This window comes from Pseudoliparis swirei, chromosome 9 (genome assembly GCF_029220125.1).
Source record: "Pseudoliparis swirei isolate HS2019 ecotype Mariana Trench chromosome 9, NWPU_hadal_v1, whole genome shotgun sequence".
In the NCBI taxonomy this organism is placed as follows: Eukaryota; Metazoa; Chordata; class Actinopteri; order Perciformes; family Liparidae; genus Pseudoliparis; species Pseudoliparis swirei.
The window spans coordinates 13,912,507-13,938,997 of NC_079396.1; the positions used below are offsets into that span (position 1 = coordinate 13,912,507).

General features: G+C 42.3%; 1 protein-coding gene across 4 annotated transcripts in view; it reads left to right on the top strand.

Annotated features, from left to right (window-relative positions):
* The first annotated feature begins 118 nt into the window (after positions 1-118).
* The window catches only part of fmnl3 (formin-like 3), a 32,786-nt gene continuing 6,413 nt past the window's right edge, over positions 119-26,491 (top strand). For 3 of the 4 annotated variants that reach the window (XM_056423778.1, XM_056423777.1, XM_056423779.1), the window contains exons 1-21: positions 119-656; positions 13,797-13,880; positions 14,028-14,108; positions 14,637-14,713; positions 17,006-17,089; positions 17,556-17,702; positions 18,575-18,683; positions 18,831-18,907; positions 19,297-19,390; positions 21,113-21,187; positions 21,300-21,410; positions 21,528-21,677; positions 22,634-22,735; positions 22,946-23,312; positions 24,137-24,229; positions 24,446-24,570; positions 24,964-25,166; positions 25,245-25,548; positions 25,732-25,812; positions 25,944-26,073; positions 26,211-26,371. In XM_056423778.1, coding sequence (XP_056279753.1) covers positions 543-656; positions 13,797-13,880; positions 14,028-14,108; positions 14,637-14,713; positions 17,006-17,089; positions 17,556-17,702; positions 18,575-18,683; positions 18,831-18,907; positions 19,297-19,390; positions 21,113-21,187; positions 21,300-21,410; positions 21,528-21,677; positions 22,634-22,735; positions 22,946-23,312; positions 24,137-24,229; positions 24,446-24,570; positions 24,964-25,166; positions 25,245-25,548; positions 25,732-25,812; positions 25,944-26,073; positions 26,211-26,371 — 2,769 coding nt within the window. In that variant the 5' untranslated portion in view covers positions 119-542. The remainder of the gene's footprint in view (positions 657-13,796; positions 13,881-14,027; positions 14,109-14,636; positions 14,714-17,005; positions 17,090-17,555; positions 17,703-18,574; positions 18,684-18,830; positions 18,908-19,296; positions 19,391-21,112; positions 21,188-21,299; positions 21,411-21,527; positions 21,678-22,633; positions 22,736-22,945; positions 23,313-24,136; positions 24,230-24,445; positions 24,571-24,963; positions 25,167-25,244; positions 25,549-25,731; positions 25,813-25,943; positions 26,074-26,210; positions 26,372-26,491) is intronic. The other variant, XM_056423781.1, reaches the window with a different exon arrangement.

Sequence of the window (26,491 nt, forward strand, 5' to 3'; positions counted from 1 at the left end):
TCCTCCAGTTGGGGGCGGGACTCGAGAGAAAGCCGGCCCTCTGAGTGGAAGCAACAGCAAAGAGTTTAATCACGATCACACAACAATAATGAATGGAAACGCGTCGTAGCCAAGAAAGTTGAGCAGCAACTTAAAGTAACTGATGCTCGGCATTTGAAAGTTGACTGTCGCGAGGGGGAATCGGTTTTAAGTGATGGATTGGCCAGGCAAATTAGAAACTATTTTCTGGAAGAGAAAGCATCTGCACTTTGATTGTTACTTTTGAATGTATCCGTTTTATTAAGGGACGCTACTGTGGAGCACACTGTAAACCTAAACGCGTGAGTAAAGTGTAAATGGCATTTTGGGACAGTGAGACGAGACTTCTGCACTGTCAGCGGTTTATCTCGTTTTGCAGAAGTGGATTATTTGGATTAATCCGTTCATGAAGTTGCTGGAATATTTGGGAGATTTTTGATCTTTGTTTTGCTTGGATTATCACCACTGGAAGAAACTTCAGGATTCAAGTCGACCAGAGGATACGGGGCACATCTGGGGGGGAAATGGGTAATATAGAAAGTGTGGATGGCCAGTCGGAGATGAAGCATCACAGCATGCCTCTAAAGGTTGCCATGCCTGACCCCACTGAGCTGGAGGAGAAATTTGCCATTGTTTTGGTAAGTTGTGATCTCAGTTTGTGGTCCAAACGTCAACAACTTATCTACCAACTTTAAAGTATGGCTCATTTTAACTTCAGCTGTTCTGACTCCATCTGCCTCATACATTAATCATTTACAGAATTCAAATTCAAAACAGTGCCAACATAAACATCCTTAATGATGGATGGTGTTTCCGCAACAAAAGAGTTCATTTGTGCTCTTTTGTTTGGTTGTAACTTGGGCCTACATGAAGGTAAAGTGTGTGTATTTACATTTGTGCATCTGCCATTAGGAGCCTGTGATATTTTAAATGAGCCGACCTGTGCTGTCCCGCCCCTCATTCCCTGCCTCCCCCTCTCTCCTGCGGTTCTTTTGTCTCCGCTGAAGTCAGACAACTCAGCGTTTGGCTAAAGTAGGCATGGTGAGAGTTGGCAGGGGTTGGCATTACACTGTAAATCCTTGACTGAGCACATCTCGGCATTCTTCGCCTGGGTTTCTTTCTTTTTTTAAAAAGTTGTCTCGCTGCAGGAAAACCATCTGAAAACCGCATTTTCTGAATTCCCCCAAAACTCCCACTCCCGAAGAGTCTCTCCTCCCTTCACACATGAGGCTGGAGTTGAGTTGTCTGAGCGCTTTGTAATAATGAGCACACAGTCAACACCCACTTTTACCGACTATCAACACACACACACACACACACACACACACACACACACACACACACACACACACACACACACACACACACACACACGTACTGTCATGCCGGGGACTTCACACGTTTTCTCTTTTTTCAGGAACAATTAAGCGGACTTTGAATAACTTGCATGTGAGTCGGAGGAAGTGGGTGCTGCAGTCAGTCCTCTCCAGCGGTGGAAAATGTCTAATCTGTAACTCTGCTGCAGCTGAAAATAACAGTCCATCGACACACAGTTCACCAGACACTATACTTTGATCATCAATTCATTATTTAGGTCAATTATTAGAATAAATACCACACTTCCACTGGTCCCAGCTCTTGCAATGTGAAGATTTGCTGCTTTTCTTTGTCTTATGTGATAGTAAATGGAATATTTTGGAGGGCTTTGCACTGTTGGCTTGACAAACAGTCACATAGGCTTGACAAACATTTGATGGACATTTCCCCACTATATAAAAAAAAAAGTAAACAATCAAAACAATCGTTGCAGTTGAAACTCTTTGGCTTCAGTAGCCTATATTGTTGATCAAGTATTGTATCAATTACCTTTTACTGAGAAGCCTGTAACAATGCTTAACACAATAGCTACATCAGGATGCCGTATTGGCCTTTTCCCAGTGACACAGTGGTGGAATATCTTTCAAAAGAGCCACTTGTTGTTCTATTTAGTTGATTATTATTTAAGTTGTGCGCTATTATTCACATAACCTGTATTTGAGCTGCATATTTGAGTACTCTATCCACACTTGCACCACCCAAAAAGAGAAAGCTCAATAACATTACCACTCACAACCTTGATTGTCAACTGTTTAAGAGCTTCATTACAGCTTCAAGCCGCTAAGAGCTGCAGTCTTCACAGTATTGCTCAGATAGTCTCAATCTAGAACACTTTGTGGATCCTTCATGTTTCTGGAATAAAGCCCTTAGTTGCTTGTCCGAGCTATCAGCAGCTACAAAGTAGAGCCCTCATATGAAGAGACCAGCACAGCAAGAAGCCATTCAGGGTCTGCTTGTTGACTGCTGTGCTAATCCTCAGCTATTATGACAATTATACACTGTACTACACTGTCAGCACCATTATGAGCCCAAGCAGTGTCTCCTTCACGCAGACGGCTCATTGCTTGGGACATTTCATATCAAGTTTTTTCCATAGCCGTCACTTTTCCCAGAAAGAAAAAAGAGCAGCATATATCCTGCCTCGAGACTGGAACAATTTTCAGCAGTTTGACTGCCCTGGAAGTCGATCCCTGTTATTATGTTCAGCCGTGCAGAGCAGATGATTTCTATGCAAGAGGCAGTAGACTCAACACTTCAGTTGTGTTTTTGACTGGGAAAATATTCAACGCCACCCCACCCTACCCCATCGTAGCCCCAGATTTCCTTTACTTTGTGGGAAAGAACAACATGCTTGTATATTTTAGTGTTCTTATCAGACAATGGACGTCTCCCTGGCCTAAGGCCATTGTTTTGAGATAAAGGCACTTCAAAAGCTTCTGTCTTCGTGGTTGGAGCTCTTCGGGAAGACAAGGCTATGCATATGTTGTCCAGCAGTAGCTGTAAAGTTTCGTATATTCCAAAAATAGTCAGAGATTCATTCTGCTTTTCTAAATTGGGCAGGATTATTTGCTAAGTATTCTAAGTAGGGACATAACCATCTTCGTTGCAGCCTCAGAAATGACATTCCCCTTCTCTGGACCACTGTATTTCCCGCTGCATGATGGCATGCTGGTGTGATTGGATGTGTCTGCATCTGCGTGGTGGGACTGCCCTCTCCTCTCAGACACAGCTCACAGACGTCCCATTGGACGGACAGCAGCCCATAATGACGTCATGGGTGCAGCAGCCTTCGCCAGCGTAGTAATATCCCAAGGCTAATGACTTTAACAGCACTGCTCTACTGTAGACGGCGGAGGGGAGCAGAGGAGGGGCGAAACCCCTGGGTTTGCTTCAACTTCTTCATGCGGTCTGCTAATAAAATGCCTGGGTCCATTCTAACCGGCAGCATATGCTAAAGGCATCTGTCCTTGTCTCTTTTGTCCAGCATCCTCAGAAACCGCCTGAGCTCTGTCTTTTGTGGCTGGAAACAGCTGCCTGGCATTTTCCTTTCTTCATTTTACAGGGGAAATTGCATTGCTTCCAATGGTCGCTGTGGTTGGTTCACTTTACAATAATGAGCTGTGTTCCTGCAGGCTGCTACTAACAGGCCATTAGTTCAGCTAGTGATACGGATCTACCTATACCTCACAGATGCTCAGCATAGACGCCATATCTTTAAAATAATACCGGAGTCATTAGTGGCATCCTCTTGATAGTGTTGGCTCTTCTCCCCCCCCCCCCCCCCCCCCCTTTGTCCTTGCTAACTCCTACTTATCCTTGCTGTTCCAAATGAAAGTGGAACCTCTCATTCACTCAGCCTCTCAGTGTTTCCTACCCTCCCATTCCCTGAATTCACTCTCACTGTGGGTCTGTCCTCAAAAATAACCTTCTCCATATAACTCTGTCCTTATGAAAATGATGTGAGATCAGTCAGTGGATTTTCAAAGGTGCATGCCTGGCCTGGGATCCTCTTTCAAAGTGCCCGAGCACCAATCCACCGCTGGATTCCTGCGGTCTGGTCTCCGCTGAGGCCACAGGAGAACTCAGAAAAGAAAAATTCTCTTTGAACTGGCCGTCTGCCACTGTTCTCGGTTGGAATGACTTAAACAACATTATTAAACAGCACACATATATTTAAAAGTTGTTATGGGGGCAGCTTTTGATTATTTACACCACTTGATTGCGTTGGAAACCATTCTAACCGATTTGTCTGACTCACATCTTTTATACTATTAAGTCAAGTGGCGTCACTCGTAAATGTGCCGCTGCAGCTTTTCTTTTGAGATTTGATGTTCTCACCATCAAGCAGCAAATGTTGGGAAAGTCGTAGAGAAATCCGACATGCTGACACCCTTTCTAACATCACTTTCTAACATCACTGTGTCTTGATGGCTGAAGTCTAAAGAAAGCTGCAGCATCTGATAGATGCCACTCAAGTGGAACTAATGGAGTCAAGCTGTGCAATGTGTTTATTGGACATACAATCTAAATCATTTTCATTTGTTGAATGGAAGCCACGGTTTATTTATATGCTAAGAATGTCTACCACTCCCTTTTTCATACGCACCATCTTTTCTAAAATAAGAAAATGTGTTTGTTACGTCACTTAAGTTGGAAGTGTGTGTACATCTGGCTCAGCCACCCACAACTACATCCTGGGAAGAGGAGGATCATGGGAGTTTAGAGCGCATAGTTAAATTGGTTTTAGCTCAGCGGAGCAGGCAGGGGGGGTTCAGCACAAGGCTGTCCACCTGGCTCTCTCCACCCTCGGGCTACAATTACCCAATCTGGACCAGGCTTTATGGGGAGTTTTAGTGCTTCTCGACCTCTCTCTACATCGTTATTTTGGAAAGCAAAGGTCAAGTAAAAGCCTGTGACTAAGCAGATATAACATATCCCCATATAGCAATATTTTGGGAAATTTATTTGATGAGTCAATGCCACTGTCATGTCTTTATGGAAAATAGGGTCATCAGCCAACTAACTTAGCATAAATACGTGAAACGGTACCTCTAATGCTCACTTATAAGAGCGTTTTATTTTATTTGTTTAAAATGCAAAACCAGAGGGTAAAAACAATAAGCTTTGGTTTGACATAGTTAGGCTAACTATTTCCCCCTGTTTCCAGTATTTGTGCTAAGCTAAGCTAACCGGTCGCTGGCTGTATGATTGTTGAGTGATATTAATTTAACATACGTGCATTACCAAAAAGGGCCATATATTACATAGCCAAACAGACCGACAGCGATAGCGCACAGAAGTATTTGTTGTTTACTTTTGGAGATTCTTTTTGGTGATTTTTGACTTTCAAGTGTATAAGAAACAGCAACTCAGCACTTAGCACAAGTTGTTTGTGCATATCATTGAAATGTGTATAGATCTGGAGTGTGTATAGATCTGGATGTATATTCATCGGTGCAAAGAAACTGCATGTGTTTTCCATTTCTGTGCATATGTAAGGTTTTTTTGGTGCGTGTCGGTGGGGGTTTGCATGCTTCTCTAATGCAGCTGCACCACAGCTGTAGGTTGGAGCAGTGGTTTCCTCCTCAATACAATGGGGACTCTGTCAGTCAGTGTTGTTTTAGAAAGGGGGCCTCATCCCCTGGTGCCCTTTGTGCCGCTTCACTCTTTTACAGGGACACTCAGAGGAACTGCTGTAAACTCATTTAAAGAGCAAGTGGATTATAGCAACTACCTACACACCGGTGACATGATGTCATTATTTCCCAGACCTTCCTAAATGACAAACAGTAGCTTTTCTCGATCTTCTCCTTTTTCAAGACTTCTGTTTTTACAGTAACACTTAAGGTGAACAAAGTCGTATCGAGAAACAAAGGGGAACTTTTTCAGACATATCACGGGTAACGTGATTCAGTCGTTCTCATGTGAGGTCTACGTGTCTTGGCTGTCTTTTGGTTCCTCTTTATTTCATTATCACCCTTTCCTCCTTCCTCCAATAGAAACCTCAGACATGAAAATGAATCCAATTTGATTCAAAACTTTGATTTGTGCGCAACCCAGGGTCAGATTTGTCGCCCTTTCTCATCGGCCGACCTTCACCTTTTTAACTTGGGAGTGTGTCAAGAGGCATTTACCAGCATGAGTTATTGAGGCATTCATGTACCTACATTCCTGACATTCCCTGTGTGTATCATCTGTTGCCCGGGGCTTCCTTGGCCTCTGCTCGGACGCACAGAGGAGAACAAACAGGATGTCGGCCACGCAGGAATGGACTAGTGCCTCCGATTCATCACTGATTGTAGTGTTTATTTATAACTTATATCCTTGTTTGTGATCAAGTTTCCTAGTTGCAATGTTTAAAAAAACTAATAAATAGGACAGAATAGTTGTCAGGTGGGATTGCTGGGCTAGTTGTATCGCTGTTGTTTTGGAATACAAAAACGTAAACGTAGACGCTAATTGGCTCAGGTTTAAAGCTTGAGGAACAACTGGCTTCAGGACATTTTCGTCTTCATCTCAGGCGGTGGCCATTTGTTCGACTTGAAGAATCTTGTGCTGATAACGGTCTCTCGCTATCACCGCTGTCGATCACTTGCATGTCACCGGGTAAATCAATGGAGGAGCAAATGGGTTTTGGGAGGTAGTTCTTGATTTATCAACCGAAAACTAACTTCCTGGCTGTGAAATGACCATTTGGTCCTGAGTTGTCAAGGGACTGCAGGGAAAGTTATTTCTCTCAAGAGGGTGAGTCAGAGGAGAGGTCACATCGCAGAAGACCTGAGTTCATGAGAGAATAGAGGAGGCTTCAGAGTGCATTCAGGCAGGGGAAGGCCAACACAACAACAAATAAACAACACCCTCCACAATACACTAGTCTCAGTCTGAAATGTGAGGATGAACTGTTTCTATTTTCATTTTTAATGTATGTCTTTGCATTTTTGACTCTTGAACTGACACAACTTTGAAGATGTCACACTGAACTTTGGGAATAGTGATTTAAAATTGTCAAAGATTTCTGAGATTTTGTGAAATTAACAATTCACAGGTTAGTGGGGAACAATTATTGATAAATTAGCCCTGATTTAGCTTACTATTAAGCGACATCAACTAAGAAGAGTTAAGCTGTGTATCGGTTGACAAATGGAAGGCAAATGATGGAAATGATGCTTTAAGTTTAACATATCAAGAATGAGGTTCGGTCACTCAGTGCGTTTACATGATGGTATAATTCGAATCTTGCTTTAGTCGGACTATGCTATCTTTTGGGGGATCTGCTGTTATCCCAATATACATGGCAGTGAGTAATTCGAATCATTGGCCGAAAGCATGTCATATCCGATACGATAGGTGGCGCTGTTTTCATTACAACTCGTGGTGATACAGCCATTTCCGCTTGACCTCTTCACCACCACCAACAACAACATTTCGAGAAAGATGGCGAACAGAGAGCAAGGCGGCTACATCCTCTACTATTCTTCCATGGTGTTAATAGGAGTACAGCGAATGCAAATGGCGCTATTGGCTGAGTTGATAACGGAGAGAAGACGCCGTCGCCGAAGGTACACAGAGAATTTAATTTATCGTCTCTTTCGACTTCCGGGTCACGACATGGGAGGGAGGAGGGCGGCGGGATCTCGAGCATGCGCAAAGACGCAAAGTCCAGTTCCGAATCGAATTCACCGTTACATGCCGCGAGAGTCGAATTATCAACTGGATCGGACCGAGCTATCCAGGGGTGTTAATCGGACCGAAGTCGGACCGCACATAGTCCGACTAAGGTGTTTACATGAAACGGATAATTCGTTTTCAGTCCGACTAAGCCAATAATTCGATTGCATGTAAACGCACTGAATGACTCACGTTTGCATGTAAATGAGTTGTGGCCTTACCTGTTATGCTAATATCCTAATAAACACATTATTAACTGCGTCTGTTTGCTTTGTAAACCAGGGTAAACATTCGGGGGAGTGGACAGGGAAGAGTTCTGAGCTACATGAAAACTTCTCCACCTGTTAGAAAAACATTGTGTCCTCTCTGATTTCTGCCCCTCCCACCTTCAGTCTCTGCCCTTAGGAAACGTGGTCGCATCTCATTGTTGGCCTCCCAGTCCTCCACTATCTTTGTCCAGGACTCATGCTTTGTTGTGATTGCCTGGTTCGGGTTACCTCGCCCAAGAGCGATAGAGTTATCGGATGTCTTCTCGGAGAAAGGGTGGGTAGTGTTTTCACACACTCTGCTCGGTCGCTTTCAATTCCACGAAGCTTACCTGAGAACTGGAAAAACATCTACACTTCATTACTGCAAACATAAACACATTGGATGTGCAACAAACACTCACACACGCTCGTATTACACGTCACAGAAGGTACAAAGCTGACATTACTCAGGGCAGTTTGGTGATTTCCTGAAGAGTTCAGGAAGTCCCCGCAGCCCAGTGACGACAACTTCTCATCCTGTCTCCTCTCATTGTGTTTCAATAGCAAGGAAAAGGACAAATCCAAACAACAGCGTTCATGAATGAAAAGCTGTTGTGATTCACACTTCCGTTTACCATGAATGATGTTATTAAATAAGGTCATTGTGCTTTGTTAGGCCCCATCTGAAGTTGTCATCAGGGAATGTGGCAGGTACAGTGTGACAGACAGGCGCCCAGATGTTGGTATTTGCCCTTCCTGTTCCTCTTGGTTCCTTAGGGTGCTGACGGTTTTTCCTTTGGGGCACATTCATCTTCATGTATGTCCATCCATCTCTGGCAAAAGCAGCGGATCGTCACTTTATTTTCTCATTGTGAGGGCCTGAAATAGGCTTAAATATAACACCATCATGCCAAGTCCCATATTCATTGTTTTCTTTGCCTCCTTGTGGGTTCTGCCTCCTGACGGGGGATCAGTGGCCAGCATTTTTCCAACCTCTTCATAATTTACAATGTCAGCCTTTCTGAAAAAGCTGATCCATGCTTTTATTTCTTGTAGGCTAGTAACGGTTTCTTTTCAAAGTTAAAGCTGAAGCTGGAACAAAATTGGAAAAAAACATTTCTTACATTATTTCTCAAGTCTCTAAAATGAAAGGCAACGGAAAGGTTGGTAGAAAAGACATGAGAGTGGTTTTGATCTCATGTAACTCTTTGCAAATAAGCATATTTCACAAATAAATATTCAGAGTTTCCACTTTTACTGTTTTTTATCTAGTATTTGTCTTTGTTTATCCTGTTCTGGTTCTCTGAAATACAATCACCATTGTTTGAGAAATGTGTCAGACATTAATGAATAAGTGAACCTGCCTTTCCTTGAATGTTCAATCTGAGCTCCGTGCATTGTGGCGCGCAGCTGGGACCCTTTGATTATGTTGGCTCACAGTTGTACCGTGAGTCCCCTCTTCGTGGACCCGCCCTGATGAGCACACACTCAGACTTGGGGGTGAAAGGGGCAGTCTGGGCCTCTATGTCTGATCTGCCACAGGCTCTGTCCAGCAAAGTGAGCTCTTTAGCCACCCACTTCTTTCCCTCTGAGCTGATGACAACTCAGTCTGGCCTGTGTAAACCATCAAAGTAGATAAAAACACAGACTGCAGGTTTTTAACCCACCAGGAGCTCAAATCTAATTGAATGTATCTGCTTAGTTGGCCACTTGTAGGGTCAGGTTATCAATCAGAAAATGTTATTTAAATGCATAAAGCATAGCACCTTCTTATTGTATCTTGTGTATTGATATTGTCATAAGTATTATTGGATACAGCCGTGTCCACTTTACATGGGCTGACAAGCCGACACAAATTCATATAAGCTAGATGCAGAATGCTGCACATGCATTTTCAGATAATACCACCAAAAAAAGAAAAGCATTTTTGTCAGATATTCACTGACTTACAAACAAAAAAATACTTACTACGATACAGAGGACATCCAGGGTTTTGTGACAAAGTAAATACACATGTGTGTTCTCTCCTATAACAAACAGGCTTTCTACAGTCAAGCCTCTGAAATGAAGAGTCAGTTTGGTTTGGCGGTGTTATATCTTATCCCGACTGAAAGTGAGAAGCTGTAAAAAGATCAGGGGGGGAACATCTTGTCACTCTTTTCCATTTGTCTATCCGGCTGGAGTTTCTAGTCATAAACTCAACTCAAGGCTGATTGTAAATCAGCTCGGATTAGGAAGCTGTCCAGTTTGGGACAGACAGCGTTGCCCTGTTGACTCTTCGTGTCTGAGGTGGCCGTGGGCTCTGCCGCATCCCCCCTCAGCTGTGGGGGTTATGCGTAACTTGACTGCTCTGCTGAGTCCCCGATGGCTCTCCTGGACTCTCCATGCCTCCCTTACCCGAAACCTGACCCCCTCAACTATTTAACTGTTGAGTCTTGAAAACCTCTGTCTTCCTTTGTCGACAGCTCTCTGTGTTAGAGTTTATGTCCTCTCTGCTGGCTGCTGCTACTCCTTACTTCTCCTCCACAACATCCTTTTACCTCTAAATCAAATTAAATATGTCATTTTCATTAGATATTATTTCCTCCATTACATTGTTTTCCATCACATGTATTTACTCATTTTCTGAACTGATTTGTGTGAAGAGATCTCTATATTAAAAAGCAAAAAAGATTGATGGTCTCATGGTATTTTAGGTCAAACTATAGTCAAACTCTGCCTGTGTTTTATACAGGCAGAGTTTCCATTCTCTACTTTGGAAACTGCCTCCTGTGCTCAACATGTGGGCCTAATGATAGGAAAGATAGTGGCGATAATAGAACCAGTTCATCTGGTTGCACAGTGTACTGGTGTTGTGTGTTAGCTGGATGTTGCTCTCCACTGCACCAGGAGGCAGACACTGACCCTACCCACCAGCCATTGTTAGCCATTTTCTATGAGGAAAGAAATAGCTCAAATGTCAAAGTATGGGAATGGCACAGCACCAAACCAAAACAAAGCGCCACATTGAATCCTTTGGAAAGCCAGTCTCAGGTCAAGCAAGAACGGCCTTACTGGAGGAGACAGTCTGTGGGCAACATGGCAACATAACAAGCACCAAACATTTTTGACATTTCTGTAGTATTTTACTCCTAAAATGGGCCGATGAATCCCAAACTCGGCCACTGCTCCCTCTCCCCTATAAAACAAATAGTTTCTAGCTTCTTATAAACACAGGAAGGGCAAGATTATATCACTGTGGGAGAAAGTGAAATGAAATTAGCTAAATTGGGTTACTTGGCTCAAATTACCCAAATCAATTCAGAAAGGAAACATCCTCTCTGCCTTTTGCCTTTTCGCAGGAGAAACCACTTCTTTACCTTCTCTGTCATTGGATAAATACTTTGTTACACCCATAATATTTGTAGTTTCACACATCTGCTCAAAATCCCACCTGTATTTGTGTACATTACCTGAGGCTCTAACTGACAGAGCAGAACAGTATACACATCACAGCCTGGGTATGTCCCCATGGCTCGTAATGCCAGGGAACCTATTGCATTTACTGATCATTTATTTTCCACTTCTAATTCATGTTTTTATGACTGAAATCTTAATTGAATCCAATATCTGCGGGCAGGTTTTTACTACATGTTGCTCCTCTTCTAAATGGATAGACATTTGTGTGAGTCTGCATGCCTGTTTTCCAGTAACTCAGAATAAAAGGGCTACTAGAGGGGACCTTGCTCTTTGCCTTTTGGCCCTACAGTTCTACTTCAGTATGCGTGACTGACTGAGAAGAGAAAACAGACCACGCTTTGGGTCTGAAAAGATGCTAGAGTAGATATCTTTGCTTGTTTTTCCATCCACGTTTTACTGTTTGCATCACAATTCAACCATATGAAACATTATTATGAAGTGTATTAAAGAGATCGCCTTGGCACACAGTGCAATTGGTACTTCTTAGTCATTACTTCATTATAAACGAGGGTCAATCCATTGAAACCTAGGTGGACAGCAACAAATGATTTTTTTCACTATCAATAATCTGCCCATTATTTTCTCAATTACAGATTAGTTAATTTTATTTCGATAAAATGTCCCAAATTATAAAAAAATGTTCGCCATGGTTCCCCAGAGACATCTCCCAATGTCTTGTTTTGTCTGACCAACAGTCCACAACCTAAGCATATTAAATTTAAAGTGATATACAGGAAGACAATGAATTACATTTGAGGAGCTGGAACCAGCAAATATTACATGCAGCTGAAAACAATCATCCATCATCAAAATAGTTCATGTTAGAAGAAAATGTTCCTGCTATTGACTAATTGATAACTTAACTAATAGTTTCAGTTGTACAGTACATCTTAATGTGTTTGTCTTTCATCGACTGCATTTATTTAATTAATAGGAATTTGATAAACTCTGTCTGTTTTATTTTGATAATCATCAGCTCGAGGTTATTATTTACTGTACTAGTATAAGTTATCAGTAGCCAATGCTCATTAAAGTAATGTCCATTCGATGTTAAAAATGCTCAGGGAGACGGATGATACACATGTGTTTTATTATTCTTTACTTCCTAGTATGATTGTCCTAAAAACTGCATCGGAGGTGAAATTTCTCCCAGGAGAAACAGAGGAGGAGAGAGTGGCTCGGGGTCAGACAGGAGAGGAAATGTACTACTATGAACTACTACTATAAACAGGACACATTCCTGCTTTAATTCTGGACATCTGGTATGCATGCTGCTTCTTTCCTGTCTCCTGCCATGGATTCATAGAGCAGGTTATGTCAAAGGCCCCATTGCAACATCTCTGCACTGGTTCCCACTACAATTATTTGTACGCACATTGCAATCTTTTTATTTTTCAAGGTTTCTCTTTGGCATCTATCTGCAATTTAAGGTTGTTTCATGTGCTTTTAAGTTTGCCTTATATTTTGTGGTATCAGAAAGATGCTGTTTAATGTGAAATGATTAGTGAACTGCCACGAAAAGCAGAAACACAGTTTATTTTCCTCAGTCCCCTTTTAGAGCACCTGATTCATGATGTGCTGATGGAGTGAACAATACCGATGTGGGAAACTTATTTTAAAAATACTCACACGTGTCATTCCCTCTTACTCTCGACTAAGGGGTTGTCATTTCATCGTATATTTAATTTATTTGTTCATATCTCAAACACTCCACCAGTGGAGCATTGTTAGTGTGAACATCATGTCTGGCCTCGGATGGGTTAACAGGGTGCTGCATTTTAGAGGAGAGGCTGAGTTATAGCTGAAGGTTAAAGGTCAAGCTGACAGGCCGTTTGTGGCCGGGCTGCCGGGGTTCTGTTGGTACGGGTGTAAATGAGGTTCCTAGTGCAAACAATCGCTCATGTCTCTTCAAAGAGAAATGCTGAGGTGATCAGTTTCAGGGGCTGGCAAGTTCCCTCATATTGTTGTGCTTCCTCAGTTTTAAGATTTTCATGTTGACAAGCTCTTGGCTCGGTCAAGGAAGTTATTTCCTCTAAAGCTTGGGTTGTTTAGTTATCTTTTAAATGTTGTGATGAGGTCATAAAATGGTTAAGTGTGTTGGTCTCCAAACACAAATTAGAGCATTTAGGATTTAATTTGAGCCACCGTAAACTGCCTGCCTCAGGACCTCTCGTGTGGCGTTCAAGTGTTTTTTTTAATGGCTGGATTAGATGACAGGTCTGGTAATAGGCCTGCACTTTGCTACTAGCTTGTTGTGGTTAAAATGAAGGTGTTGCCTGAACAATACTGAGACTCAAAAGTGCAGTGGAGACGCAGACCATCTCCTGTGGCAGGATGCTGAGTGTCAGCACAGGAAGTGAGGTCAGGGTGTATGTCTCCAAAATGTCCGTCTCTGCTGTCGGTGCCAGAGGCCTGTAAAGTCAATGACACACACTCAGTCAGAGCTTCTTCAAAGAGCCAAATAAATCGGAAAAAAGGAAATGCGTGTTCATAAATGAAACTAATGCTCACGTCTTCTATTTTCAGAGTTCTATGAATCTGCCTCCAGACAAAGCGCGGCTCCTCAGGCAGTACGACAATGAGAAGAAGTGGGACCTGATCTGCGACCAGGTGCATTCACAAACTTGTTTTCATAAACGACAAAACCAGCGCTCACAATGCGCACTAACCTGCCGTCCTCACTATACTCACTCTGAACCAGTCCAGTAACTGGAGCCGACTGCACATTACAATGCTTACACTGTTGTGTATTTTCAGGAGAGGTTTCAGGTGAAGAATCCGCCTCACACCTACATCCAGAAGCTACGAGGATACTTAGACCCCGGAGTCACTCGGAAGGTGGGAGCGTACTAATGTCCTTTCAAATATATAGCGTCCACTTAAAGGGGAACTCCACCGAGGTCCAAATCACAGTCTGTTTACAGGTGTTGGGGAGTACTTCTGCATATGTGGAAACAAAGTTTCATCAAGCCTTTATTGGCTGAAGAATTCTAATGTTGGTTTGGGCTGAAGGCTACAAGTTTGGAAAATTAAAAATATCTTGGGGTCTGTAGAAAGAAGTGAGGTTACAGCCCGCTCCTCTCCTCAACTTTGCTTAAGGTTTTACGTTACCCAGTGCTCGCACAACATTCTCGAATCTGGGAATGAACTGTCACGGGTTGAGTTGCATTCTGGGTACTGGAGGCACCAACGAAGTTATAAACAAGAAAGACGTTTTTATTCAACATCGTGAAGCCATAAAGGTAACACAAGTGTAACGCTAAATCTGAACTGTTCAAAAGGAACCTGTAAACTCTCACTGCGTGTTAAGTAGAACCTGCACTATGATATTTCTACAACAATCTCTGATCTTTCACTGTGTTACAGAAGTTTCGCAGACGGGTGCAGGAATCAACCAAAGTCTTGAGGGAGCTGGAGATCTCACTGAGGACAAACCACATTGGGTAATCAATACTTTGTATGGATCTATTTAATGGTACACACACCTGAAGGAAACCTCACAACTGTTTCCCCTGGTACCGAATGGTGCATTGTGGGCTCTTGCTGCTGCAGGGACCCAGAGCTCTTTCTGGTGCCCAGATATCCCCCATTGTTCTAACTTGCCAAGCTCTGCAGCTCCACTTCATAGAGCTGGTCCTCATAATGCCCAGATGGTAGCTATTGTGCTGCCCCGTCCACTCCCCCATAGTGTGGAGCAGGAAGCTTTGTTGTGTGTGCCAGAGGGACAGGAAGCCCGATGACCAATGCTGAGCCCAGTGAAACGCACAAAAACGACACACAAGGATACTTTTCTGTTTACACATTTTAAAGCACACAATCCTTTTATATTGTTTTGTCATAGTTTGCCATGGACACTTAATACCTTACAGTTCCCGACACAACCGCTGTGTATGCAGATGTTGTGTGAAGCCTTTCTAGCCCTTATCTTCACTGTCGCAGACATGATCCTTGACTTTATAATCTGATGTCACATAATAAATGTGCTGCAGTGACTTGGCGCTGAATTCCCAAACCAAAAGCCGCCTGTAAAAATAAGAATATTTTCCATAGCACTCGTCGAGCTCCAAGAATAACTCATATTGTATTACTCATCAATAAAGTTCTGTTTTAATGCATTTCCCAGAAAGACTTGCAGGCAAAGAAAAAAGAAAGCTATTTTTCAGGAGACTTTTGTGGATGGGATTAAGTGTAATAGATGGCGGTTATGTGCATGTCTGTTTCCTCGGCCAATTCTGATGTGTTATTCCAGAAATTGCCAAGGAAATCTGAAATAGCAACTGGTTGGCAAGGAGAAGAGAGGAAGGAGTGAGGGGTCGGTGGCAGGGAAGGAGAAAAGGGAGGGAGGGAGGGAGGGTGGTGGTAGACAGGAAACTGATGATCAAGCCTGCCTCCTTGTCCAACCCTCCTCTCCTTTCCTCCTGCACCCAATCTTCTTACTGCTTTGTTTGCTTTCCTCGGTTCTTCTCCTCACCTCCCTCTCTCCCTCCCTCCCTTTGCTACTTTGAGGCTCTGATTGCTTTCCTGCCTGACGCGCCATTGGCCGACTGTCATCCTAACCAGCACCCCAAGACTATTTTAAGAACCTTTTACCCCAATCCTGTCCCCCCCACCTGGAGTTCTCTGAAGACGTCTGGAGGAGGTGAAGGGGTCTGTGGGGGAGGCAGTCTCAATGCTGTTAACTGTCAGGGATTCAACCTGAACTCAACTCCTTCAGCCATATGTCCTCCACATTCTTTCACTCATCGCAATGGGAATTCCTTTGTTTGGAGTTGTTTCTCTCTCCAAAAAACTGGAGTTAAATGTGGAGTCTGGTTTACTTTCCATGACATTCCTGCCAAGTTCCTTCATACAGGGGAGGGGAGACCCCCCTCAGAGCTGCCTTAAAGGATCATTCCCGTTTAATACAGCAAGGGCTTTGTTTTTTTACCATCATGTCGATCACTTAAAACATCTTTGCTGCAATATATAAGTTGATATTTCTACAACAATAAGTCAGACGGGAGGGACACAAGCTGTCGTACTATCAGACAGAAAGTTTATCCGGATTACAGAAACTATATTATTCCAGGAAATATTGTGAGCATGCACAACTATGGGAAGTTGATGGATGAATTAACAGTTTGGACAACAATTCTGCCTTATTTTATTAATAATGTTGGCTCACTTTGCTCAAAACCAATGTAATCGTCTGGGTTGTCAGTTTTCCCAGATTTTAATAATGAACTTGGCCAGAATTTCTCAATCAAAAGTCTTCAATCTTTATTAATTTTTCTTTTTTTTGTCCAACCAACTCTCCAAAATCCCAATTTATTCAATTTGTTTGAATGTAATACCAATAAATGCAATGAATCCCCACATCTGATAACATGCAATTTTACAGTGAAGCTTAGTAAGTGTCGGGAAAGATATAAACTAAAACATACGTATACATGCATACACATCTGTGTGAACACGCATATCTACAACATATGATAATATTGACACTCATTAAATCCGTTATTTCAAGTCAGTACATCTAATAAGACAAGTATATGTTTTTGTGATAGGGAGGATGCCCAAAATACTATTTGTATTGATACGACGTGATACAGATCAATTACTAAACGACATTTTCTCTCTTTTTCACTTCCTTTTTCTCCATAAATGGGTAAAATGCAATCCTAAAGGATAAAAGGACACGGGTGTGTTTCTGATCTGGTGCCCTGCTAACGCCTCTGTGTTCCCATGCCTCACAGGTGGGTCAGGGAGTTCCTCAATGACGAGAACAGAGGTCTTGACATCCTGGTGGAGTACCTCTCCTTTGCACAGTGTGCTGTCATGTAAGTACTTTTATACAAGTACGCTTTATATACACACACACACACACACACACACACAGCTCATGACCGTGGATTGAAACCTTTCCTGAGGAACTAGGTTGGGCAGTTGACTCAGCTGCTGGGTTAACACGTAATGTCCTGTAATAAACTGCTTGTGCATCTAAAAATGTGCTCTTTGCATTTGCGATCTTTGAACAATGTGTCTGACTTGTTGCATATTCGGCAAACTAAAAGTGTTTCTGTGTATGCTATGTGGTGTAGTGCTGATCTATACCTTGCCTGAATGGGACAGGATCTCTGTGCTGAGCTTCATCATGCAGCTCGATGACAGTTCTCGTGATAACCCCTGGCTCTCGGCTCTTTACCAAGCTGCCTTGCTGACCTAACCTCCCCCGTTCCTCTCCTCTACCCCCCCCCTCCCCTGTGCCTCTGTGTTGCCTTGTGTGTCGGTCTGTATGTGGCCCAGGTTGGATTTAGAGGGGCTGGAAAATGGGGAGGATGGCTTCTTGGATAAGGCTAAATCTTGGAGCAGGTCCATAGAGGATCTGCACCATTCCAGCGCCCAACCCTTCTGCAACACACTGGTGCGCTCTGCCCACCAGTCTGTCCTTCGGTACGTATTGCTGAGCGAGCTTCTCTGCTGTTACCTGCCCCCGTTATTGCCTCGCTGTGCTACCTTGAATGCTTCAATAATACATTAACATGTAAACCAGTTGTCTCGGTGCTGTTTTGTTTCAGGACGATGTCTGAGATGGTTGACTAGTTATGTTTTGTCTGACCTCTTGACCTCAAGGCTCTGCACAAAGTTAATCAGATATAGTATCAGAGATAGATACCCAAATCTTTGACCTTCTGCGTTATGAGTCTCTCTTGGTAATGGGCCTCTCTCATCTGTCCAGATGTGCGTCTGTACTGTCCTCAGATGAAAGCCAGCTGTGAGCTGCAGCATATGTTGGGCAGTTGTCTTCTTCCTCACTGAGCCACAAGAGATGGAGAGACACAAGGCATAAAGTCTGATGGGAGGAATTTAAAAGAAAAATAGTCGACAAGAAGATTAAGAAAACTGCTGAATATGTATTAGTGTATATATTATTATAGTGTATAATTCAGAAACGCTGGATCACAAGCGACTGTAAAAGCTATTTATGAACTGCACAAGAAAAGTAATACTATGTGCACATGCTGACAGGCAATACAGTTGCATAATAGCAGTATGTGTGCATAGAACTCACTGTTGACAGCAGCAAGGATAGCAGTCATCTCCCATGATGCATCAGTAACCTCAAAAGCCATCTAAGTTTTTTCTGTCAGACCTCGTTCTCTGTAATTTTCTCTCTCTGCCTCTCTATTTGACACACTTGAAACTAGAGTCATACGACTACCAGACAAACTCCAGAAATAAATAAAACAAGCGTTGGTTAAACATAACATTTGAGTTTAATTCGTAAATCTCTAGCATATAATAACTGCTGCCCTCCGTTGCAGCTATGGCACGGTTTCCAGCAGCAAGACCATCAAGAACTCCCGCCTTGTGAGCCAAAAAGATGATGTGCATGTGTGCATCATGTGTTTGAGAGCAATCATGAATTACCAGGTAAAACCAACACTCTACAACCCAATCGGACACAGATATCTGTTATCAACAGGAGGATTATATGCTTCCTGTGCAGTGTGCTCCATATATTCTAAGGTTGTTCTCACCACATCCCGTTCTCTCTCTCTGCGTGTCTTCTTCATGCAGTATGGCTTCAATATGGTCATGTCTCACGCACACGCAGTCAATGAAATTGCTGTCAGCTTGAACAATAAGAACTCACGGTAAGAACCGTCTCCATTACTGGGTCAAACAATTGGGGAAACCCTGCAGCCAGTTCATATGATATGCCTCTCATTCTTCATGGGGCTCGGCTTTTCTCCGTAGTCGGGGATCAGAGCCGTATATACAGGCTGTTAAGGAATGTTTACTAAAGGAAGATTAGTGGTAAACCGCCAGCACTGATCACTTCATAATGAAGGCTGCCCTACTTCACACTTTAGTATGGATTAAAGATTTCAACTGCTGTATGTTGATGCGTTCGCCTTAATTTTAAGGACATACATTCTGCTAGCGTAGATAGTATAAATATTGTGCTTTCCCGCCTTTAATTTAAGAGTGTCTGCAGTCGAACTTTATCCAGGTGTGTATTACGTGTTTCCTGTACTTACAGGACGAAAGCCTTGGTCCTGGAGCTGCTGGCTGCTGTCTGTCTAGTCCGAGGAGGTCACGAGATCATCCTTTCTGCATTCGACAACTTCAAAGAGGTGCTCAAAGCAATGTTTTAATTCAACTTGAACTGTTATCATCTAAAATTCTGCAGTTTATATTGAGTGGTAATACATGGCTAACCCTGTGAGAATTTAATGTGCTATAATAATAATTGATAATATATTCATATTCATAATGTGCGTCACTGGAATGCATGAGGGCGTAAGAGCCAGTGCAGATGAATGAAAGTGGAGGAGCTCTGGCAGATTTGATGTCGACTGAGGGTCCAAGCAAAGCTCTACGGTGGCCTGTCTGAGGTCATTAGTCTCATTAGGACACCAGATGTGAGCCAACCTTGAACAATGATAAGAATCAACTCCCTGATGGGAGCAAGGAGACCACAACGTTTGGCTTAGCCTCTCGGTTTCTGCCTACTCGGTCATCTAAACACCGGAACTGTCGAAAAGCCCCAGAGACACAAAAGCGAATCCCCCCACTAGTCAAAACAAGATGGTGTTTCTGGAGTGCTATATTTTTAAATGATACCTTAATACAAAGTGGCAGATATTAAACCACAGGTGTACAGTAAGCAAATATTAGGTCTACAACTACTCCTGTTTCTAATTAGAACTGTCAGAAATGGGCATGGATTTTAAAAATTGTTACCGTGCTGGATAAAGCACCTTCTAGAAACATTGTTCCCCCCTCTCCTCCTTCATTGTATTGTTGTGCAGGAATTTGGCTCAAGAAGTCGGTCCCCTGTCTTCATCTTCCGCTGGCTTCCCTTCCCATGAATTATAATAATAACAAGAGGTTGTTGTTGAAAATGGAGGAAGCTGTTCTCTGTTTACATACAGCTACGCTCTGGTTTAATCCTGGAATGTGATACCAAAAAACTTTATGATATTATATATAATATATAGAATATAAGGTCGTAGGACAGGACTTCAGAGGACCAACAATGTTTGTTTTGATATTATATATTTTTGCATATACAGGACTGTCTCAGAAAATTAGAATATTGTGATAAAGTTCTTTATTTTCTGTAATGCAATTAAAAAAACAAAAATGTCATGCATTCTGGATTCATTACAAATCAACTGAAATATTGCAAGCCTTTTATTCTTTTAATATTGCTGATTATGGCTTACAGCTTAAGAAAACTCAAATATCCTATTTCTAAATATTAGAATATCATGAAAAAGTATACTAGTAGGGTATTAAACAAATCACTTGAATCGTCTAATTAACTCGAAACACCTGGAAACACATTTTCAAATGTTTGATTTTGTTTTGCTGTTATAAATCTTTTTTTTTACTTGGTCTGAGGAAATATTCAAATTTTATGAGATAGGATTTTAGAGTTTTCTTAAGCTGTAAGCCATAATCAGCAATATTAAAAGAATAAAAGGCTTGCAATATTTCAGTTGATTTGTAATGAATCCAGAATGCATGACATTTTTGTTTTTTTAATTGCATTACAGAAAATAAAGAACTTTATCACAATATTCTAATTTTCTGAGACAGTCCTGTATTTGCATCAACTCAAGATACAACAGAACAGCCTGCAAACATAGAGGGACTATGATCTTGTTCTCAAGTAGAAATAGATAATCAAATAAGTAAAACATTGAAGGGAAAAAGGACTATTGGTGGCATTTCTTCATAAAAAAGCGGTGGTCTGTGTTTAATTTTGAATGTTCCCTCCATTTCAACTGAAAATTAAATATCATAAATTAATTTCATTCCTTTGTATCTCTGCATCTTTTGCATTGTAGGTGTGTAAGGAGAAGCATCGCTTTGAGAGACTGATGGATTACTTCCGCAGTGAGGAGGGAAACATCGACTACATGGTAAGATACACTTTGTATTATGGATGGATGTTTTTATTTGGGTGGGAATGTTTGTCCATCTAATTATCTATCCAATCGAATGTATTTGGATGTAAATCTGTCTGTGGTCCAGGTTGCTTGCATGCAGTTCATCAACATTGTGGTGCACTCGGTGGAGGACATGAACTTCAGAGTCCATCTGCAGTATGAATTCACCAAGCTTGGACTGGATGATTACCTGGAGGTAAGATGACAATGCTGTTGTTAAAATGGGTGTTCCAAATTAATATTCTCAGGCTCAGACTATTTGTCCAGTGGGTGTGGAGTATCTCTAATTACAATTCATTCTCCCTCCTGTCAGAAATGTAAACATACAGAGAGTGACAAGCTGTCGGTGCAGATCCAGGCCTACCTGGATAACGTGTTTGACGTGGGAGGTCTGCTGGAAGATGCGGAGACGAAGAATGCTGCTCTGGAGAAGGTGGATGAACTGGAGGAGCACCTGTCCCATGTAAGTGCACCTCCCAGTCTGGGCCACCAACACAGCTCTTTGGGCCCGTTTATGAGATTATTGTGTGTTCGCCATCCATGTACTTAACTTGTCTGTTTCTAAAATGGTGATTACAAATGTGTGTTTGCATTTCACAAATGCTTCAGAATAATGACGGGGTGGAAAACACTGGGAAATACTGTCCGTGAAACAAGCTTAATGTTGTTCTTGTGTTGGCTCATTCTTTATGGGCAGTTGTCTTCATATCCCACACTGCTTTCCAAAGACCTTCTCATTCAAAGGTTGTGGGCAGCCCTGACATCACTTTAGGAATTTCATAACAAACTCTGCTCTCAGTAGTCAGGAATGATGGGGGAGGATGAGGGTTTTGAATTCCTATTCAACATGTGTAATCTGTTCAAAATCAAACCGCTGTGTCATGCTGTTGCTGCATCATGCTGCTCGGTGTATACTATTTATTATTGATGATACACAGTGTATAGGGGAGAGAATGGGAGGAGTGAGACTGGGAAGGATGACGGTGCTGCTTAATAACTACAATAATAACTTCATATCCACACTATGTTGATCTGCACTTCACACATTTCATTTATTTACACTACACACATTTCATTTACACTACACACATACACACACTTTGCATTTTGCACAGTCTATATTTAATATTGTTATATTTAATTTAATTTGTCATTAGTATTGTGTATGCATATATGTTGTATATATACATATATATTTTATTTTATATTTTACTTTGTATACTTCTTTATCTTTCATCCCTGTTTTTTATATTTTATTTTTTATTCTTGTGTGTTTAGTTTATTGGTGCTGCTACTGCTACGACAAATTTCTCCTTGGGGATTAATAAAGTATATATCTATCTATCTATCTAATCAACTCTTGAATTCACCTCCTCTCATCTCTCCGTTGTTGTTTTATCTCTCTGTCTTCTTTCCCAGGTGACAGAGAAGCTGCTGGAGGTTGAGAATGAAACAATGATGAAAGTAGCTGATCTGGAGAAGGTGCTCCTTCAGAAAGATAAGGACATGCATGTAATACGGGTAAGCTGTGAGTCGTAATGATGTAATATCGCTTTGCCTGCCTCGCATCAGAAAGGCCTTGCATCACTTCGCTGTGCGTTAGAAAAGATCAGTTTCAGATGCATGGAGCTAAATTGCTGTGATAGCAAATTAGGTCAGCAGGAAACAGGATGTTTCTTATGCATTTAGTCATTGTCTTGTGCTCTTCATCGCCCCCTGGTGACTCTCCAGGAAACATACGAGTCGAGCAACACCCAGGTCACCACACTGAGGAGGGTGATCAAGGAGAAGGATGCTGCCTTCCAGAAGCACTTCAACATCGAGAGGAGGCTGCTGGAGCTCGAACAGCAAGGCACCATCCGTTTACACAAGAAGGCTGATGGAAATATTGCCATTGAGCCGCTGGGTGTCGGGGGTGGTGTTGGGAGTAGTGGCCTTGGGATCCCACTGGGGGACATAAGGCAGCTCTCTTTGGGTTCAACAGCTGGATTTACAGAACCAGGAGGACAAGACACCAGTTTACCACCAGCCAGCGAAGCCCCTCCACCTCCTCCTCCGCCACCTCCACCGCCTCCTCCTCCTCTTCCCTCAGCCCTAGGTGATAAACCATGACTCAGTGTTTTTTGTCAGGTGATACATATATGTATGCCTGGTGACACATATATGTATGTCTGGTGACACATACAGGTAAAGGTTGACCTGGTTTGACGATAGACACTCTGAAGAGGGCTATTTTTGTTTCTCCTTCTTTGTTCATCCGTGCCAAGCGATGAGTCACAGCGGTGGGTTTCTAACCCAGACAGGAAAGGGAAATACAAGTTGTTTCCTTTGTGTGAGAGTGCGCAGAACGACTGTAGCACAGGACCAACTGTTAGAGCAGTTTTCAGCTCTTTTTTTTAAAGGAGCAGTTTCTAGAATTAGAAAACTGACGCAGGCATGGAATTTAGTACTCGTAGCTATGTTTTCAGTCGTGTAGAATCACCTGAAACGAAGAGTCTGTGTGTCTTCATTACTTAAGAATGAGCCGTTTAGGTCTGATGAGTCCTATGAGTGGGTCCTCCTCACTGAGTCTCCCATGTTGCACCGCCATGTTCTACATTGGCCCAAAACACAAAAACTAAACACTGTCTGTTTTTTTAGCAGAGGGGTTTTCAGTTGGTTGCAATCTGCCACCTCACCGCTTGGTGCCACTAAATCCTACAAAGAAAAAGCTTCACTACGATGAAAATCACATTTACAGGAGTCTAACTTACACCACAGAGGTTACTAAACATATAATAAAGGTTCATAATGAATTATATTGAATTTATAGAGAATAATAAAGGATCGTAAAACAGAATAGAGTGATGATAAAAATGACTTGTTGGTGTGGTCAGTGTTCTAGTAAAAAGCGTTTATCATTGTCTTTTACATTGATTGAAGGCCACTGTGCACCAGCCCCACCACCGCTACCTCCTCTCGCTCCACCTCTGCCGGATGCGTCGCCGTCAGTTATCCTGAGTTTGGGTCTGTCAGGTGAGAGCCCATATTAAATGGCTTTGTTGTTTTTCACCTTCGTACACTGCAGCTAATGGAGCTAAAGATGACACAAAGATGAAGCCCATGTCTGCATCAAAAGCCCATTGACAAGACATAATGCATTAAAAGGCTTTAGAAATATTTTATAATCATGCCAAACCAATGTTTACGAATATCACCTGTATTTATTTGTTTCTTAATTCTTGACTACAGCTATCAGAATCAAGAAGCCCATCAAGACCAAGTTCCGCCTGCCAGTGTTCAACTGGACGGCCTTGAAGCCCAATCAGATCAACGGCACCGTCTTCAACGAGATTGATGATGAACGTGTGCTAGAGGTAAATCAAGCAGATCAAACTGCTAAAATGTACCTGAAAACATCATTATCATTAATAAATGACTAATGAGCACAACACCGTTAAACATTTTTTGGGAAAAAGAACATCCTAATTTGTTCTAATTATTTAATCTTAAAGGCTCAGGTAAATGGCAACATCATGATTGGTGCAAGGAAAAACATGACATCACCTTTTTCCAACTGAGCCCTCCCACCCACATCAAACCAGTCAGAAAAGCTCAGCGCAAAATAACAGATGTCTCATGTGAAATGACAAACTGTTCTAACTGGGTCAGAAAATAGACCATCCCTCATAGTGGATTGAGATAATGTGTTTCCAGGACCTTTAATATTAGTTCATAACAAGTAAATAATTCATGTCATTCATGTGCAGGAGCTGGATCTAGAAAAGTTTGAGGAGCTGTTTAAGACCAGAGCCCAGGGTCCCATTGTGGATATTACCTTCACAAAGAGCAAAGTGGACAAGAAGGCAGTAAACAAAGTCAACCTTCTGGACTCCAATCGCTCCAAGAACTTAGCCATCACACTGCGAAAGGCTAACAAGACAACAGAGGAGATCTGCAAAGCCATAGAGAAGTAGGCACTTTTCCTGGACTTCAAATAGTTTCAGAACAATAGACAAAATGGTGACTAATAGCTGTTATGTTTACTCAGGTTTGACCTCAAGGCCTTACCCGTCGACTTTGTGGAGTGTCTGATGCGTTTCCTGCCCACGGAGAACGAGGTGAAGGTGTTCCGCCAGTACGAGCGGGAGCGCCGCCCACTGGACCAGCTGGCGGAGGAAGATCGCTTCATGTTCTTCTTCAGCAGGATTGAGAGGCTCACGCAGAGGATGAACATCATCACCTTTGTTGGGAACTTTTCTGACAACATCAACATGCTCACGCCCCAGCTCAATGCCGTCATTGCCGCTTCCGCCTCAGTGAAATCTGCACCAAAGTTGAAAAGAGTGCTTGAGGTAAGAAGTGTATATTTGACCAGTGTTTGTATTGTTTATGTATCTTGTTGTTGTGTTTTATTCAGTCAATCATTGCAATACAATGCAATATTATTCTTTATAATATATCAAACAGAAAGACTGAAAAGGTATAGGTAGAAGCAAAAATGCTTATTTCCATGTATTCCTTTGGTTTTCTTCTAGATCATCTTAGCATTGGGGAACTACATGAACAGCAGCAAGCGAGGCTGCGTTTATGGCTTCAAATTACAAAGTCTTGATCTGGTGAGTATTAACTAGTCAAATTTAGAGACATTTTTAAACTGCTCAGATAACCACTCGGCACAAAAATATGCTCCTGTGTTGATTTGTGCAGTGCTTTTCCTGATATTCCCTTCATTCCTATTGCCACACAGCTGCTGGACACTAAGTCTACAGACAGAAAGATGACGTTGCTCCACTTCATTGCTCTCACTTTGAAAGAGAAGTACCCTGAACTGGCCAACTTCTACAACGAACTGCACTTTGTGGATAAAGCTGCGGCAGGTGAGTTCAGCATTACGAGGATATGCGAAGAGAAAGGTTAGCTCTGTTCAGTGAAATAAGAACTTTTTTAAAACACTTTGCTCACATACTGTTGTATTTCTGTAAATAAAACATATTCTCTGTTTACTGTACACAAGTATCTCTGGAAAATGTGCTTCTGGACGTTCGAGAGCTGGGGAAAGGCATGGACCTGATCCGGAGAGAGTGTACTCTCCACGACCATTCAGTCCTGAAGGGCTTCGTTCAGGCCAGTGACACACAGCTTGACAAGCTGCAGAAGGATGCCAAGACAGCAGAGGTATCAAACCCTGTCCTCACCTCTCAACCTCAAAAGTGGAAACAGAAAAATAAAAATAGACATGAGACATACCTCTGTCCCAGATTCAGATCACTGACCTCTGACACACAACCAATCCTG